The sequence below is a fragment of the Rhododendron vialii genome, chromosome 6a (assembly GCF_030253575.1).
Source record: "Rhododendron vialii isolate Sample 1 chromosome 6a, ASM3025357v1".
In the NCBI taxonomy this organism is placed as follows: domain Eukaryota; kingdom Viridiplantae; phylum Streptophyta; class Magnoliopsida; order Ericales; family Ericaceae; genus Rhododendron; species Rhododendron vialii.
In genome coordinates this window covers 2,031,464-2,051,174 of record NC_080562.1, presented here as the reverse complement: position 1 = coordinate 2,051,174, position 19,711 = coordinate 2,031,464, and the positions used below count along the sequence as shown (strand labels likewise).

At 39.4% G+C, this 19,711-nt stretch overlaps 2 protein-coding genes across 3 annotated transcripts; one reads left to right on the top strand and one right to left on the bottom strand.

Annotated features, from left to right (window-relative positions):
• Positions 1–1,662: 1,662 nt before the first annotated feature.
• On the bottom strand, positions 1,663–7,930 carry LOC131329345 (la-related protein 1C-like). Of its 2 annotated transcripts, XM_058362436.1 has the most exons (6): positions 7,463–7,929; positions 6,622–7,183; positions 6,390–6,549; positions 6,205–6,295; positions 2,495–2,566; positions 1,663–2,162 (listed from the first exon to the last, which is right to left on the bottom strand). In XM_058362436.1, the coding sequence occupies exons 1-6, from the start codon at positions 7,760–7,762 to the stop codon at positions 1,872–1,874; spliced, it is 1,476 nt and encodes a 491-aa protein (XP_058218419.1). In that variant the 5' UTR covers positions 7,763–7,929; the 3' UTR covers positions 1,663–1,871. The 2 variants fall into 2 exon arrangements, with proteins under 2 accessions (XP_058218419.1, XP_058218420.1); XM_058362437.1 differs by lacking the exons at positions 1,663–2,162; positions 2,495–2,566 and adding an exon at positions 2,573–3,052 and having other exon boundaries at positions 7,463–7,930.
• A 5,215-nt stretch (positions 7,931–13,145) lies between these two features.
• Positions 13,146–18,357, top strand: LOC131330195 (probable cinnamyl alcohol dehydrogenase 6). Its single transcript, XM_058363690.1, has 7 exons — positions 13,146–13,442; positions 13,561–13,674; positions 16,138–16,365; positions 17,008–17,296; positions 17,445–17,598; positions 17,683–17,891; positions 18,212–18,357. The coding sequence occupies exons 1-6, from the start codon at positions 13,348–13,350 to the stop codon at positions 17,886–17,888; spliced, it is 1,086 nt and encodes a 361-aa protein (XP_058219673.1). The 5' UTR covers positions 13,146–13,347; the 3' UTR covers positions 17,889–17,891; positions 18,212–18,357.
• The last annotated feature ends 1,354 nt before the right edge of the window (positions 18,358–19,711 follow it).

Here is a 19,711-nt window from a genome sequence, read left to right as displayed (position 1 = left end):
ATAAATTGCATTTCGCCCAATCTTTTTGCTTTCCCCTTCACAAATTTCCTCTATTAAATCCAAAACCAGAGAAATTTATCCTCTATGATGCTACAGACAATGAGACAACTCATAACCCACACGCCACCAGGGCCACCACAAATAATGGACATGAGAAAGGTAGAAATTTATCGCATGATAGCATCTCCATTCCATCCCTCACCCACTACTGTTTCAGAGTCAAATTTTATCTAATTGCGTCAGTTCCTCAAAACGAAACCCGGCATCAAACATGTTAGTGTCTTTGGTATGCAAATTTTTTTTAGAAGCATCTGTATCTCTAACGGAGGATAGACAAGAGGAGAAAATTCTATGTACACACGTAAATACACGCTTACAACAACATTGTGAGTGTGCGTGTATTTACATGTGGAAGTTGGTGTTGTAGTAGACCCATTGTTGAGAGGAGTCGATTTCAAAATGCGCTTCAATGTACTTTTAACATATCTAGTCTAAATAGAGCACTCATTCACTCTCCAAGCAGCCAAAAACTATCGCTCCCCTCACCGTGGATAGCGATAGTTTTTGGCCGAACTTTTGAAATACCAGAACTTAGCCGTTGAAGTGGATGCATTTAAAATTGCTGGGAGAATCTGTGAGATGAGGAAATACTCCGATCCAAAATGAACGGTCAGATTTTCGAGCGACACCAATTCCAAAGGACACAAGTGGAGACTTGTTTTTATTCAAAATGCACAAGAAACCACCAGTACGAATCTGGATTGTTGGTTCACTTTCTTTCAGACAAACTTTAAGCCCAGAATCATGGAACAGAGGGAATAGGAGTCACCCTGAATATCCCAACCAAACAAAATTGAGCTACCCATGAATAATCCTTCACCAAGAAATCCCAACACGTGAATTGGAAGAATCAGCGGAAAGGATCTCATAGCGTACGTACGTGCCCAATTTTGCCTCGGAACACTGGTGTTCCAGTGCATTTATGGCTGTTGGATCCAACGGCCAAATAAATATACACCGGAATACCTCTCTTGGCAAAACTGGGTCAGAAAAAGGCAAGAACTAGGGGTACGCTACCATTTTTCCTAATAAATACCCGATCCAGAATATCAGCTATATCCCGCAAGTAAAAGGAAAGTAGCACAAAGCTTGCAGTTGAAATCAATTTTATAAAATATATCCAATGTCACAGTAAAGGTCCACTGTGTGTCGATAATTGACCAATATATTAGGCAAATTTTTCAATGCCACAAAAGCTTCAAAAAGGTCTTCATGAATATAGCAAAAATGTACAAGGATGAAGGATACAAAAAAGAAGTTAATCAATTAACAAACAAAAAGAAACAATAAATAGAATATAAATGTTAAACATAAAAAGTCAAGGGAAAATATATTGACACAAAAGGAAGCGCCATCCAATTCATATCAGCAGAGCGCTTGTGCCCTATACCTCAAGCTCATTCGACGATAACCCAATCTTCTATAAACTAACAATCGTAGACTACATATAGTGACCAGAAATCACCTCAAAATTTGTCCTACTAATAGAAAATCAAGAACCTCCTACCACCACTCCAAAATAGGGAAAAATCGCCCAGCCACACAGCTGAACTATGCAATGCAATAACCGAATGCTTATCCAGGACAATATTCTACTCTTTATTTTCTTTTGCTTTTTCTTTTTCTACCTTACAAAGTTGCAGAAGTTGCATATACTCACGTTAATTTCCTCCAAACTGCCAAATATTGACTCATCAGGGAGAAACCCAATAATTATCATCCTAAAGCTTTTTCATGACGGTCCCCCTCCCTCCTTCGAATCCAATAATCACCTAAGAAAATGGTGCACAAGCCTTGGACACAATGATATTTCATATATGGCTTGAACATGCTTCAATCATAGTCTCTCCATTGGCCAAGTTTGAGTGGCCGGTAAACTCCTCAGATTTACTCGTACGGGGAACTACCTTTGTGGAAGAATCTGCCTCACTCATAATACTGCTTTCGTTAGCAGCTGCTTCATCCAATGTGACCTTAAGCAAAGAAGATGTAATTGTTTTCTCAGTTGATCCCATAGTGGACTGAAAGCCTGAGCCAGCGGCAAACCGGCTAGGTGTGCATACCCATTTCTTCCACTCGTCACGCCTCCTTACCTTGTAGGGCTGCAATACATGGAGTAGAATAAGGCCACATGAGCAGAAATAGCTTAAAAATTGATACCTTTGAGCCATTATCTCAAACAGAGGCAGCAGTGCCTCATAACACGTCACTTCTTGTAAGTTGCAGAGACACATAACTAAATCTATCTATCTAGCTATAGATCTATCTATCTATGTGTGTGTGTACATATATATTTACCTTTTTTCTACCTACACATTCCTTGCAATGCTTATTCGAGTCCATTACATCATTCCAACAAAAAAATGCAGAATATCATAACCCATTTATAGAATAATGTAGGAGCATATTCATCGTGCCATTCATTGAAACTTACCTGTACTTCCACAACTGATGAAGCTTTCAAGGAATCGAATATCAATTCGATGTCTTTTGTCCATTGCTGAACCTGCAATGACACAGCCATCGAGCAAACTTGATCTATGTATGGACATCACCAATACTAAAATGAAGAAAATGAGTAGATCTAGTTGTGATATGACAAGGCTATGCTAAAAAACAATCATTATCATATCAATATCTAAAGAGAGTGTAACCCTGACAAATAAGCAGGATGATTATTCTCTCTTCTCCCCACCCAAGTAATTCATCATGGCGATGAAGTAAATAATGGAACTTCTACACGAAGCATGTATATAAAAAGCATAGTTGCACAACATGAGAGCGAAGGCCATTTCGAAGCCCGACAACTATATTCAAAGCTCAAATCACTGAACCAAACAAAGACAAAAGATGACGGTAAAACGGCAAAGGCTTTCTATACATGCAGTGTGAATTTATTTATAAAAAGGAAATGAAGGTGCCACTGAGTCAGAAGTTAGAGAGCCTTCAAGAACAACAATCAATCTGATGCACTTCCTCTTGCCCTTACAACCTGAAACCATAGTACAACACACTGGCAAATGCATCAAGACTGTAATATGGTAATACTGACAACAAACTTAACTTAGAATTTTAACTACATTGAAAAACTACTCCCTCCATCCCATTTGATTCCAACTTTCTGAGGGAACATAATGAATACAATATTTAACTTTCCAATTATGCCCTATCAAAAAGTGATTTGATTGATGTAGGTAGTAGTACACTAGTACTTCAATTTAATCATAAGGGTAGTAATGGAATTTTACCAAGTTTCTACAGTTGATTTTGGAAAGTGGACATTATTTTGGGACGTCCCAAAATGGAATATGAGAGTATCAAAATGGGAAGGAGGGAGTGTTAAATTCCAAGCACAAAAACATAGAAAGAATAAATACAGGAGTGTCATCGTCACGTGTCATAAAAAGTCCTGATGGTACCACTAATCACGAGCGCCTTCAACATTCTATAGTTAATTTACAAATATGCAAGTACACAAACGCACAAGTTCTTGTAAACATTGCCAAAACCTTTAACCCTTTCTCCTCAGACCCCACAAAACACGACACGAACCAAGACTGGAATGTTCCTCTGGCAAGACTCCACTATCTTACTCTCCATTCTCAATCCATGCCTAGGAGTATAGGGCACATGGAGACACGATAACCAAATAACATATTCTTTGGTTGTGAAGGGCAAAATAGAGAAGTTCTTCAAGAATTCTGACTTCGAGAGCAAACAAGCTAAAGAACTGAGGAGAAGAGGAGATTTTCCTACACAAGGGTGCCTAAACAAACTTCATCCCATAATTCCCTAGCTTGAGGCTTTAACAGCCTTTGGAGAATAGCAAATTGACATGAAACAGGGGAGTAACTTAAAAAAAAAAAATTTCTTGTTAACCAGTTAATACACCATACGAACAGAGAATTGTCCATCGATGAATGAGTCAATGACATACTTGCTTCCATCTAAATAACAGTGGAGGCAATTCTTTATACTTGCCTAATTGGTTGCAATTGAAGAAGGGTAAATATGCTACCTAAGGAGGAAAATGTGATAGGGTACACCAAAATAAGACACAGGATTTGAACACTCCGATTTCGTAGAAATAGTTATATAGGTAAAGTTTATTACACAACTGCAACCCATGCAGAAAATTGAAACCTTTGAGGATGGCCTAGGAAAACATTGTAACGTTGTCCCCCGGCAAACTCGTGTGAAGAAAAATAATTGGAACTCTTTGCCTTAGCACCCTTCGGAACACTGATCTCGAGATTCTCGTTGCAACATAGTATTCCAGCAAATTAAAACTCACAGGTTAGTTATTAATCGATAAGTTCTCTGTCACAATGTCTGGCTAAAGAAGAAAGTAGATACATGAATTTCAAGTATGTACAGAACGGCATACAGGAAGGCCTGCCACAAGTCTAAAATTATGTAGGATATGAAATCACTTCAAAACAGCAGGTTGCTTGTCTGATAGAGTTGGTTGATAAAGTTAAAGACTAATTCGTGGACTTGAAACTAAAGTTCACGGCGAATTCACAGGCACCCAGTGCTTCCAACTGCAGACAACTGTTAACATGATTATAACACCAGCTGGTATTGGGTATGGACCGTTCATTTATTAGTCACTTACCAATTATAATAACTTTATTTATACACACCAAACAATACTACACTTTGTGTTAAGATTTAATAAAAAATATTACTACACTTTGTTTCTAGAATCACTAACGTGTCAATATGGGTATGGGCTTTTTTAAAAAAAAACACTAATGTTCGAGGTCGGTGGAGACGTGGAGTGAGAGGAGATCTCGGATTTGAGAGAGAGAGAGAGGCGATAGGCGGCTCGGAGATCTCGTGATTTACACAGAGATATGACATGTGACTTCGAGATCGATCAATCGATGACTGGGTGTTGAACAAGCCCTAAAAACTGTGATTCAAAGCCCTTAAACTGGTAGGAGTATACAACAGTTACACCCCTTGATTTTCCAAAATTATAGATTTTACCCCTATTAATCGCCGATAGCCGACTAATCGCCCATTAACCGATTAATCGACTTATCGCCGCTAGACGCCGACTGACTAATCGCCGGTTAATCGCTGACTAACTCTGATTAACCTCCTGACCTACTAATTCAACCTTCTAGGCATTAATCTAATCGGTTAGGCCAAATTTTCGATTAATCGGCGATTAAATCCTTCTTTTAGAACACTGTTTGCCATAAGTAATATGACAATCAAGTGACCAACAAATCACAAAACGTTAAATATTCCTTTTCTTACATAATAATTCTCATGCTTTACAAAATATAAAAAAACATCAACAGCCATGACAGATGATGAAGAAAATGGCTGAATCAAAATGTATCCAAAAGGCAAAGACCAGACAATGAAGCCTAGCACTATTGCAAGGACTTTCTGTCTCCGCTTGAACTAGGAATTTATTCAGTAACAAATCCATTCGTTTACATGCTCAAGCTTGCATGTCAAACACTAGTTTGTTAAAAATTGCCATATTTAGAACCATCTTTGTCTAAACCTGCACATGATGAATTGCAATGCTGAAAAACTAAAACGGAGTCAACGTTTCAAGAGAGGAAGGGATTTTCTAAAGGTTTCACAGGCAAACTGGCAAACTTCTTTAACGTGGGCAGAGGAAAAGGGTTGTGCTACTTAAACAACCATCGCACAACATCTTTTCCCTTTTCTTTTGGCTTGCAAGTACACAAGGTTATGAGAAAAACACAAAACTAAAACATCATCTTATTCCTGCTGAATTTTGAATATAATATTACTTATCCTTATTCTTTCCCAGCTCATTAAATTTAACATGCTCAGTCAAAAATGAATGCACTTGATATATTATTCTACATTTAGGAGGATCAACATCTTTTCCTATAAGGTAAACTCAACCAAAATGTTCAAATGCAAAGTAGATTAATTGTAAATAGAAAAGGAATCCCAATGAATTTCAGTCAAATAATGGTTCATTAATACCAGAAAGATGTATAACTAGTCAACTAACAATCAATGCATGTAGGCAGCTAATAAAGTCCAAACATTCAACTAAGACCTCAAAAAACATTCACATAGATTAGTATAGCAAATTGAGGTTTCACAAAAGAAAACATGAGAATTCGATAATTAGAAACTTACTTTAGGAAAGCCAGCAATTAAGCTAATGGGAACCCAACCCTCTTCATCCATCTTAGACCTTAAGAAGTCGTCTCTAGACAAATTATCATCGCTGCAATAAGCAGTAAGAGAAGACGACTCAATGTAAGAGAACAACGAAAAGAAATAAACAAGGCAGACCGAACACAAAACAAAAGTTTAAATACCAGAAGTAATAGTCAATCTGATTGACTAATGAAGCACGCATAGTATCATCTAGAACAGTGGAAGGCAAAGGTGGCATTGGAGGTGCTTGAGCAGTAAATGGCACTTCATTGAAGGACTCCAGAGGCGGTGTCGGAACATACACAAATGGGAATGGCATATCTGAAGCATGTTGAGACATTAGTTTCAAGCCCACATCATAAAGACACCTGCGTACATAGAAAAAAAACTTACCGAAACCCATGGGGAATCCAAAAGGTCCGACAGAATGGGGCCTAAGGAAGGGGATGGAACCGGGAGGGGGTGGTGGTGGTGGTGCCGGTCTTAGGAAACCCCTGGGGGGAGCTATCTGCTGTGGTACACGTACGTCTCTAACATTGGAACTTCTGGATGCATTCCTACCATTATGATGACCTCCAAAGTTTCCCCTCCGAGATGAATTCCGCGGTGAGGACTGATAACTCACCGAATTCGATGGAGGCACGAAACCTCCCATTGGCATACCTTCCCAGTTACTCCCATTGTAGGGGAAATAATCAGGCACTGGGGGTAGTGCACCGTAAGGTATTTCAAATAAAGGGAACATCGGTGGTGGCGGCGGCGGCAATGGCATTGGTGGTGGCGGCGGCAGTGGGGCGCGAATAAAGCCATTCTGCACCGGTCCGGGCCTAGTTCCCCCGCCACGCTTCGACGACCTTTGTCGGGGTGATTTAGGATTAGTAGTCGAATTAGGGTTTGAGTTAGTATTAGAATGTTTCTTCTGATTGTGACTTGAATTCGAGGAATCAGTCTTCGCCTACAAAACAATGAGCACTCATAAAAATCAACACATCCATCCATTCACATATCACCCATTTAGCCTAAATTAATTCGTCTTAAATTAATTGATTTTTTTGGGACGGATCATTCGGCTCAACGAGAGTAATCACAAAACTATTAAAAAACGAATCGGAGTTGAAAGAAAGGTTGAGATACTAAAGGAAAAAAAAAGACAGTTGTTTCGAACTCTTATATTGTAATAATATGCACACATTATAATTATAATCCACAGGCATACAGATATTGCAAAGCTGACCTGAGAGGCGGGGACCGATTCGCTAGGGTTTGAAAAATCAGGGGTCGATTTAGAGGGAGCCTTGGTGGCCTCAGAGAGAGCGGGCCACGAAACGGCGTCGCCCATCACGGGACCACCGACCGAGACAACGCCGTTCAAGGGCTTGCTCCAAGCTGGCTTCTTGGGGTGACCGACATTGCTGTGATTTCCGTCGGAGTCCTCGTGATAGGTCTCCTTCGAGGCGGAGGAGGAACCGGGCGAAGTAGCTTCCTCCGGCTGCGGCGATACCGGCTCCTGTTCGCCTCGCATGAGCTGAGCCATGCAATTAGGTTTGCGGCGGATTGCGGTGGCCGGAGATTATTAGTTAATGAGTGAATGGAGGGTTTTGATGGTGGCAGATAGTAATTAGGGTTTCCTTTGGGAGAGAGTGATGGTAATCTGGAGTTTTATTCTCTCTCCTCTCCACTGTTATTCCAAGTTGCTTTGGAGTATAGGGTAATTAGTAATTTCACCGGTTTTTACTAGGAGCTTTCCAAAGGCAGACCAATGGGCGCTGCTATTCGCAGCCCTCTATTTACTCCCATAGCCCGTTAAAAATTTTCAATTATACTCGACAGTTAGTTACCGAAATTGAGATATATTTTCAGCGTCCAATTACCGAAATATAATATTTTTTTCAACAGATGTTTACCGAAAATGCATGTTCGGCAGTTGTTTACCGAAAGTTGAACATATTTTCGACATGTAGTTACCGAAATATAATCTTGTTTTCAACAGCAATTTACCAAAATGTTATTTATGATTTTCAACAATCATTTACCGAAATTTAGTGGGCTACGGGAGTAAATACAGGGCTGCGAATAGCGGCGCCCCAGACCAATTTGGAGTAATTAATACACCAATTTGGAACAACTTTAATTTGCGATTTTTACCTTTAAGTAAATGGCAATTAAGGACATTTGTTGTGAAATTTGAACTTATTCGTACTTCACGATAGCTGTGGAAGAAACGCTATACTTATTGACCATCGTTGTTTTGCCACGGGAAACAACCACAGCCACCATTATTCTGCCGCCTTTTAACCATCCTACTAGTCTGTTGCCCGATCATACCACTTCTAACTACTATTCTATTGTAATTTGTTATGCAGTTATTATTAGTTCACGTTGGCTAGTATCATCACCTAAGTAGTCCACACTCGATTTTTTGGCTGCGGACTTTCCAAAGATTTGGTAGATGTGAATCAATTAGAAGATGGTGATGACCACAGAAAAGGATTATGGTAACAAATTCGTGATTTTATAGTTTTGTTGTGACAATTTGTTGTGATTATCAGCATTGTGGGTCAGAGAGAGAGGGAGAGAGAGAGAGGGAGGGAGGTGACTTCTATAATTGGTTCTAATTTTAGTAATGTTATTTGGTAATTTTCACGGTAATGAATGAAGAGTACAATGGTGGTGGTGGTGGTAATGCTATCAGTGGGAAGAGTGAAGTAGATAAAAGTTGGTCCAATGACAAAGTTGACATTCTAAAGGTACTAATTTTGTTTGCTAATGTCATCTATACATGTTAAGTTCAATGCACGACTGACTCACAGAAGCATCATAGCATAGGTTATCAGAATTTCAAAGTAGAAGAGTGCAGTGGTTATTTCAGAGAATAGAAGGAATAAAATTATGATGTCAATAGAATTAAGGGGGTATAGTGCAAATTACCGTACAAATTAGTGCTGGTAGCCTGGGGGCGTCTTAAGTCATTCAGCCCACTCCGCTGGAAGCCTCCAGAGCCCAATAGGGCCTTGGAAGCCCAAGTTTGGTTTGTTTCTTTATTCATATAATATAATCCACACATAGGAAGGCCTATATACCCAGTTATGGAAAACAGTACTAATAAAAAGGAATAAAAACCGTATTACAAGAATGCCGAACTAGCTTACGTGCATCTCAATTATTTTTTTTTTCGATTTGATAAAAACAGTCCACGCATGGGAATAGGGAATTTCACAAGAATACCGGAGTAGTAGTTTTTCAAAAGAGTGGTTAGATAATGGATTTTGGGGATGAATTGATCATGAAAGAATTAAAGGGAAATTAAATTGAGATAATCAATTTATTTCGTTTCAGTACTTCCCCCTTTCATAGCTCCATGGAAATTTCCACGAATATATTATCCAAAATTTAGTCCATATTTGGAGGGGAGAAATTCTATTTTGATGTTTCTTTGGAGTCGGTCCAAAAAATTAAAGTAACAATGTTAAAGTAATTGGGTTGGAATGTTTACCGTAGGGAAAATGACAGTCAATAACGTGTTTTGATAATTAATATCCACTACGGACATGTTGAGAACATTGGTTAATATTGAAAATGTCTTTGACAGGTATTAATTATCAAAATACGTCATGGGCCGTCATTTTCCCTTTTCTGTATCATTGAATACAATGAATTTTTTTTTTTTTGACGGCCAACTTATACCTACCTCAACTAATCTCCTATTCGATCCGGTCAAAAACAGACCAGACCATCCACAGCGGGGTAAAGAAATTCACAACAATTTATTTTCTTACAGCCTGACCCCACCTTAATTAACTGTGAGTAGCCAACCCATCAACCAATTGGACGTAACCCTTGTGCAATTGTGCTTCATTCACTACAATGATGAAATCATGAAATGTAAAACCTTATCGAATTTGGAGTGCTGGAGGTCCAAAACTCAACCAAAATTATCGGGACCTGACACCACTAGCCCAGTATGGCAGTATGCACGTTGAAGGATCAAAATGACATACGTAAGTAGTATTGAGGAGTCGGCCGCTTTACGGCACGAGTGCAATTTTGTCATTATCTTTAAAAGAGAGTGAATATTATTTTTTTTATTAATTGAAATAGTGTAGATTTCGCCTTTGCAATATATTTTTTGATAAACATGACATTATTTTGTGATGAGACCCATATATTTTTTGATGGGATCCACACTATTTTAACTAATAAAAAAGAAGATAATGTTCACCCTGTTAAGTGGAGGGTGAACAAAACTAAACTCTTTCGGCACTCTCTGTTTAGGGACTACACCATGGAAAAAATTTAACATGTGAGATCCACCTGGAAAAAAAAAAAAAAACAGGCCCTATAAATTATGTGAGAGGAGAAAGAATATCTCGCAGTACTAAATGATTCCCCCTACACCATACAGTGCTTTCAGGGCACAAGCATGGCTCCTTTCGGAATGCTTAGCGGCGTCAGGTGATCTGGATTTGTGGCGGCTGCTGTGGGCGGTGGTGAGGTGGAGGGTTTGGTGTAGATATGATGTTTAGAGGTGGATGTAGAGTGTTTTTCTAACGCTTTTGGTTTTTTGCAGGTTTTTTTTTTCTATTTCAAAATCTGATAGGCAAAAAGGGCGTTTTGTGGTGGTTGGTGGCGGCATGGAGGTGTGATCGTGTTGGGTATGCAACCCCAATGGTCTGCAATTTCTGATCGTTTTTTGTGTGCTGTTTTCGGCCGGCGATCGTCTGAGGTGCAGTTCGGTCGAGGGTTGACTTCGCGGTGATGGCTCCCTTCGTTTGTTCTCGAGCGTGATTCCAGGGCTCGTGGGAGGTGTTGTTTGGGCGGCAGATTTTGGCCGCTCTGCCCTATCTTTGTTTCCCATCTGTCTGTCGTAGGACGTTTTATATTACTGTGGTTGGTCTGTTGGGTTCCTTCCTACTGCCGATCATCTACGTCTGGGAGTCATCTACCGCTGGTCCCCTTTTGAGCCTGTTTGTTTTAGGCTTTATTGTATATCTCGTAACCGGGTGTGCTGCATTGTAGTATTTTGGGAAAATGACGGCCCATGACGTGTTTTGATAATTAATACCCGTCAAGGACATGCTAAGAACATTTAAGAATATTTGTTAATGCTGAAAATGTCTTTAGAGGATATTAATTATCAAACACGTCATTGGCCGTCATTTTCCCTAGTATTTTTGGACTTCCATGTTAGACCTTAGGGGTTGGGCTTCGGCCTTATGTTGTATTGTCCAACTTTTGTTGGATTTCTCTTTTCCCTCTCACATTTTTTAATAAAATTTTTGCTAATCAAAAAAAACATACTCCTTCCATCCCCTTTTTAGAGTTCAGTATTTTATTTTGGGTTGTCCCTTAATAGTGTCCATTTTGTAAAGTTACTAGGTAAAAGTTAGTGTATTTTCTATTTTGCCCCTAAAAGTATATTAAATTTTGAAAAATTAGTGAGTAAAAATTTAATGATGATGTTTTCATAGATGGTAAGTAAGAAAAGTGGAGAGAAAATTTGATATGAAATGTGTAATGATGACGTCTCCTTAATAAGTTGAAGTTACGAAACATGACATTTAAAAAGGGACGGAAAGATTACAAAACAACAACTAGAATGGAGGTCATTTTCTCTCACTTGATATATACCACGTACCTAGAACTTACGGAGCAACTACTCTTTGAGGCCATTAAAAGTGTTGGGAAGGACATATTTGCATCAATGACGGGGTGTTTGGGAGGCATGGTTTTACATTTTTCAATTTCCATTTTTGGATTTTGGGTGTTTGGGAGGAAGAGGGAAAATGGATTTTGAGTAAAATGGATTTTGCAATTTCTTGTTTCTACAACAAAATAGAAAATCTGGAAATAGGAGCTTTTTGGATTTCCATTTTCACATTTTTGAATTCAGCCATGCCAAAAAGACAAGGCTACCCTCTCTCTTTTTGGATAATTTCCATTTTTGCCATGGTTTTGGAAAAGTAACAACAAGCAATAATTGAAATAATAAAAATATAATTAAAAATAAAAACAGGGGACACCAGTTCATGAATCATGACCGGGGGCAGAATTTCGGAATTAAATTTTAAATAAATTGAGCCCAAACATTATTTATATACATTATACACCATTGTTAATAACCAGAGGCAACATAGTAAAAAATCAATCCATAATTCATTTTCATTCCATATCTTTCAAACACTACTCCTACTGCAAAATACATTCTGCACATATCATCCAAATACTCTACTAAATACAAAACACATTCTGATCATAATCCCAAAAGCCAAAAAAATAAAAAATCAAAAATAAAAAATCAAAAAGTTGGCTCCCAAATATCCCTTATAATATGTGGTTTGGAGACCATTGGCTCCTCGTCCAGAAAAATGTAAAGAAACTGTCGATCATAGCTTTTTGACTTCTCCTCACCTACCATCTCTACATTTACATTTATAGTTACGCCCATATTTCACATGTAATTTGGTCAAGTCTTTCCAGCACGAAATTAATTATAGCCAAGGCGGGCAGGTGGCATTCAAAGTGTTGGTTCAACTGAAAACGACGGAGTATTTTCCCGGAAACCATTCACCAATTTCTTGACTTTTACTAGCAATAGCTTTTTGTAATCTTTCGTTTAGCTTTTGAAATTTCCCTCACCGATCCTTTTCGATTTACCGCGCTCATTATTTTTTATAGTACTAGCATTAAACATGTCACCGAAATATTTTTCATTTAATTGGAACCCGCTAACCCCTCCTAGTCGTGAAACTATTCAATTCAATTGTTCCGTATTACTTCACAACCACACATTCTTATAGAATTTACGACCAAATATATATAGACCTCATATGAATCTCGATTTCAGAAGTAGTCCGGAGCACCAAATAGCGGTCCTTCCGGACTATACTATTGAATAACTACGTACTCCTCCGTGTCTCCAACTACCAACCGCTTGCTTGTCCTCATCGGTCCTCAAACCACTGGAGCATCTTCATTCATTTCGGAAACCCCCAACCGGCTTCACCCACTGTATATACCCACAATGAATTCAGTACCCATCATCTCCATCCCAACTTCCAATTAAAGCCACTCAACCAATCTCTCTCTCTCTCTCTCTCTCTCTCTCTCTCTCTCTCTCTCATGGCCCAGACAACTCCGAACCACACACAAACAGTGTCCGGCTGGGCAGCCCATGATTCCTCCGGCAAGATTACCCCTTACACCTTCAAACGGAGGTAAACTCGAATTTATCTTCTTTGTTTTGTGATGCCAGAAGAGGAACAGAGCCTCGTTTTGGTAGATGTATTCTACTCCTACTTGATAATGTTTTTCATCTTTTATGACGATGATCAGAGAAAATGGGATGAACGATGTGACGATCAAGGTCCTCTACTGCGGAATATGCCATACGGATCTTCACCATGTTAGGAACGACTGGGGTATCACTATGTACCCCGTTGTCCCCGGGTATGTAAAATCTCTTCCTCCTTTTTTTCAAGTTAATTTCTCCCGTAGCTTATTCTACGTGTGTCCGTGATCTTCTCTATCAAACAAATTTACCTATGAACATCAGGTGAAAATGCTGAGATCAGTGGCAGAGTCAGAAAATGAAATCGGAGGGGCCGAACTACGAAAGAAATTTTTGTTTGGTGATGTTTCAAGACTAAATCCAGTCTTTCAAAGTTTTTATTGAATGGTTTTGATAAATTTTGTATTTTGTCAAGACGATAACAGATGATATTATAAATCTCAAGCCAAATATATCAAAAGAAATCTTCATCTCTAGATAAGGGATCAAGAAGCCAAACCGGAGGGGATTCGGTCCAAAGACTACAATTCAACCCACCTATACCTTTACTAGCCAAAGTATGCGCAACCGAATTAAAAGATCGGCGAGCAAACAAAAACATACAACTTTGAAAATCATTGCTCAAAATCTCAACATCATGGATGATAGAATTCACGCTTTGACTGACCACGTTATTCCCATTTATCATTTTAATGACTGACTGGGAATCACTCTCCACCATCATTGCATCTAGTCCTAATTGAAGCCCCATTTGTACGATGCGATGAACCGCCATGGCCTCTGCAATTTCTGAGCTTCCACACCAAGACAAACATCCAGCTGCAGTAGCAATGAACATCCCATTTGCATCTCTGATCACAACACCATACGCACCTTTCCCAAAAGACTTTACCCATCCTCCATCCACATTAATTTTAACAAAACCAGTACTCGGACGCTACCAAGCAACGTTAGAAACCTCCTCTCTAGCTCCCAAAGCCTCTCCCACTACTCGGTTTGCTGCTAAGTATTCATCCAAACAACCTGCTACCCTAGAAGTGAGGCAACAAAATTTTATGTTCAAACACAGCACCGTTCCGATTTTTCCACATATACCACATCCCAACTGCTATAAGAGAAAAACGCCCGTCCCTATTCGATACATTTCGCCAATGAGCCTCAAAAGCATCCCACAAATCAACAAATGAATTGTAATTAGCACCAACCAAGCCTGTGTTAAAAGGGAATAAAGACCAGACTAGTTGCACTAAAGAGCATGTGCAGAACAGATGTAGAATCGTTTCCGCTTCCATTCCACAAATTGGGCAACTCGACTCCTCAACAACCTTTTTTTGAAAAAGTTTTGATTTAGTTGGCAAAATCTAATGAAGACTCTTCCAAACAAAATGCAAAATCTTCTTTAGAATTTTGATTTTCCATAGATGTCGCCATCAATTCTCTGAAAGGACTCTAGATGTAGAATTACCCTCGTCTCCACTTGTCATCGAATCTTGATTGCTAAGCTCCATTGCCGTCATGTAACCCGATCTAACATTATATGTTCCCGAAGAGGAGAAGTGCCATACAAAAGAGTCAGGAGCATTTGTGCACGGTTTTGATAAATTAAAGAGTTAATTTCGAGTATTGTTGCTATTAGATCTTCTCGGCTCTCATATGTCCTATATTTGAGAGCAACTTATTCACAACGGAGCCGTGAAACTTATCCGCACAATCTCAGCTGTCCGTTTCGGCAATCAATGGTCCAGATTTTAAAAAAACTATTCGCGAGAATAGTTACTACTATTATTTAGGCATTCTTTTTCTGATCTGTCTTTTGTGCTTGTTTTTCTGGGTTTAGAAGATCCTTTCACTGACTTATTATTTTCATTACATTTTTTAAAAGAGAAAATATATTACATAGTAAATAAAATGTAGGACTAAACTTGTGAAAAAAAAGTGGTTCTAATCTATAGAATATGTCTTCCATTTCAAACTTATCGCAGTACGATACCAAATTTATAGATATAACAAAAGTTGTTCCAATTAGTGCGCGACTCCAACCGGCTATATCCCAAAGGAATCCCAATATTTTCTTTTGGTTCATTTTTATCCAGCTGGCTATCGCCCGCAGTATTTTGCCAATTTTTGGCATTTTTTGTTACCTCCACCGGTTTTTGGGATAAATTTTTTTAGTTCTCACGCCATAGAACTAAAAAAATAGATTATTATTATTATATATATAATTCAAAAGATTACTATTCTCGCGAATTTTTTTTTAAAAATCCAGACCGTTCAAAACACTTTTGGATGCGCGCGATTGAGAAGTTTTCCTCCCTAAATTTATTGAAAGACTTGAAATTTAGTACAAATATAGTATGCTACAACCCTGCACAATTCTTATTGCATTCCAACATTTACATCCAAATCCAAATATATGTAACAACTTTACAATTGTATGGGCAAATCCAAAAACTGTGATGAATCCCACATTAGACTAATACCTAATACATCGTAGATTTTATTGCGGTTCTCGACTCAAAATTTAAATTGAAGATCCGTCCCTTTAAAATATCTCTGTTTGTCAGTTTAAATGACAGAGAGTGTTTGAACAAAATGTTTGTGTTGTGCATTGTTTTTGTTAGGCATGAAATAACTGGATTGATCACCAAGGTAGGAAGCAATGTGACCGAGTTCAAGGTAGGGGACAGGGTTGGAGTTGGATGTTTGGCAGCGTCTTGTTTGGAGTGCGAATTCTGCAAGGATTCGCAGGAGAATTATTGCGACCAGATCCAGTTTACTTACAATGGCATTTTCTGGGATGGTAGCATCACCTATGGGGGATACTCAAAGATGCTGGTTGCAGATCAGAGGTAACGGTCAACAACTGGATGACGATGCTATCGATCCTTCAAATTAATCGGTTATTAATCGCTCAGAACTTGAATGCCGAATGACTAAAAATTAGCTTCCTTTATTTCTTTATGCAGTACTACTTTAGGAAAAAAGGTTGAGGACCAAGATATCCAGACACAGATGTGTTCGTAGTCGTTAACGTATGGGTCTCACATGCATCTTGCGAGACCACGTGCATCAGACGATTTCTTATACATCTGATCAAGATATCCAGACACAAATGTGTTAGTAGTCGTCTGACGTATGGGTCTCCCATGCCTCTTGCGAGACTATGTGCATCAGACGGCTCCGTATACATTTGTATCCGTTATATGTCCGGATATGCAACTTTATAGATCCAAAAAGATTTGACAAAAGATGGGTAGATTGCTTTGTGTCCAAATTGTGTTAATTAATCTTGATGGGTCTGAAGTGCATGTACTACAGATTCACTGTTCATTAGCACTACAATCTGGGAAAAAAAATTCTAAACTTTTTTTTTGGTCGTAATTAGTTGTTTCTGAGTTTTTCATGGAGATCCTAATTAGCAAAACAATACACTCCTAGTGGAGTAATACTAAACCAAGTGTTTTTATCTTGTATTTGGAATTTTGGAACAGATACGTCGTGCACGTACCAGAAAACCTACCAATGGATGCAGCCGCGCCCTTGTTATGTGCTGGAGTAACGGTGTACTGCCCATTGAAGGATAATAACATGCTTGAGGCACCAGGGAAAAAAATCGGAGTGATTGGCCTCGGAGGCCTGGGACATGTCGCTATCAAATTTGGCAAGGCGTTTGGGCACCACGTGACTGTGATCAGCACCTCTCCATCCAAAGAAGAAGAGGCTAAGGACCGCTTGGGCGCTGACGATTTTATCGTTAGCACCGACCCTGCGCGGATGAAGGTCTGTTATTTGTGAACCTTTTACTCTTATCTCCTATGTATCTTATTGTACAGAAATCAAAACTACCAGGAAAAGAAAGGGAAAAAATAAGACTTAAATACCATACAAAAGGAGTAAGTTTTGATTGTCTAGATTTGGTGGTGGACAGGCAGGGAAGAGGTCTCTGGACTTTATTTTGGACACCGTATCCGCTTACCACTCACTTGGGCCTTACTTAGAACTGCTCAAAGTCAATGGCACACTGGTGATTGTGGGTGCACCTGACAAGCCCATGGACCTGCCTTCATTCCCTTTGATATTTGGTAAAACTCTAATATTCTCCTTATTTTAGTGTTTAGAGTTTGTCGCGATTAGATACTGAGACTATCTTTTTGAAAATTTTGCAGGAAAGCGAGTAGTGAAGGGTAGCATGACGGGGAGCATGAAGGAGACACAAGAGATGATGGACGTGTGCGGGAAATACAACATTATGTGCGATATCGAGACGATCCCGCCTGAGAAAATTAACGAAGCCCTTGATCGGCTCGCGAAGAACGATGTCAAGTACCGTTTCGTGATTGACATTGATGCCCAGAAGCCAGCAAGTCTTTAGAACCTTTGTCAAGGTTTCCACTATCAGCTCAAGTGAAGCTGCCAGCTCAAGCACAGCAGGCTCAGCTCAAGCTCAAGCCTCCACGTCAGCTAGTTCAAGTGTGTAGTTGGTTGGTTAGTTTTGAATTAGTTTTCAGTTAATTAGTGGATTGAGATTAGTTAAAGTGTAATCTTGATTGGTTCAGTAATCAACCGATATATAAGGCTTTGAGGCCCTTCTTTGAAAAAGGGACTTTTCCTCTTTCTCCTCTTTCATGTTTTCTCTCTCTCTAGTTCTTGAACATTTCTTTACCAGTTAAGTACAGAATTTCGAATTTCTTCAACCTTATTGGAGGTGGAAAAGAGTTGGCCAGGCTTAAAAGCTTATCGTTGGAAGCGTTTTGTTCTCAGAATTTTGGTGTTAAGTCTTGTTTGATTCAAGCGTGCGTACTGTGTAGCACAATCAATTGATCCTAGCTAATGGTTCGCTATGTCCTCCAAGAACCAAAAAAAAAACTAATGGCTCCCTATCAGGCTATCAGTTAATGTTCATTTGAGAATTACAGTGCTTTTAGTTGAAATTCAGCTTCGTATTTTAGAATCTTTGCACCTATTGAGATATTGGTTAGCAGCGGTGGGTGCCACCAAGTCACCAAGGGTGTGTCCGTAGCTTTGCTAATGCTCCCTGTAGGGGGCTGAAATATCCGAAGGATCATAAGGTCCACGAGGTCCAGAAAGGAGGATAAAGGTTCATGCTGTTTGACCCGTTGTCCAGCTGTCTCAGTTCATCTGTAAATGGGGGTGAGCCTCGGCATGTTGTGTCATTAGTCATCCGAAGGATAGACGGATCCCCGTGGACTTTTCCGAACGTTGTGTGCCTTATCCGAACGTAAATGTATTTGAGTTCGCTTGGTGATCTTTCCAAACGCTCGGGATGTCCTCTTGTTCGGTTATGTTGTTCTTCGGAAAGAACACCAGATGCTCGGAGCTTCATCGTGTGTCAGAAGTGGGCTCCACCGAGTACAGACGATTATGGAACCTTCAAGAAATATCTTTTGATAAGTAAGTTGTCCTTTCTGAAATTCGAAGTGACATTTCTGAACGATGTGATCTTTCTGACATCGACCCATGTGGTTCTGTAAGACTTAGAAAGTGGTGTTCATTAAATGGCCCTACTACCTGACGTCATCCGAGCAATGCTTTCCGCGTGGAAAGCAAAGCCGTCTTGCTCAACACACTACCCCTTTGCCTATAAATAGAAGGGCATTATTATTAAGAAACTCTCTCTGGGCTCATTCACAACAACACTCTTTTCTCTACTAACATATCTCTTACTAAACTTCTTCTTCTTTCTCCACTTACTGACTAGTTCGTCGGAGCTTCTTCCCGGAGGAACATCCCCCTCCGGTTCTGCAGGTACATCGAGTCCAGCGTCATCTCTCACGGCCAACATACGGAGACAGCTATACAGGAAGGATCACAAAGAAAACCACCCCCACACTCCCTCCCTCACATTCATTTTGTTTGTCCATCACTCAGAAACCAACTATTTTAAGGAATTAATGCAACCACAATTTGGCTTTGGAATTCCATTTTTCAATGAGAGGGGAGGCTTGTAAGAGATTCTGATTTGGGAACACGTGATTCAGGTTCTAAGTCGGATTTTCAACCCTAGTTGGAGGATCGTGCCACTAAGGCTCAAGTACGTGAAACATTTTCTAGGGGCTTTTCACAACCCATTGAGCTGCCAAACCGAATTAACGATGAGTTAGAAACAAAGAGAATATCTGGCAACAACAAAAGACTTGTTGCTAAACGGTATGATTCATGTTCTGCCGAAAAGAG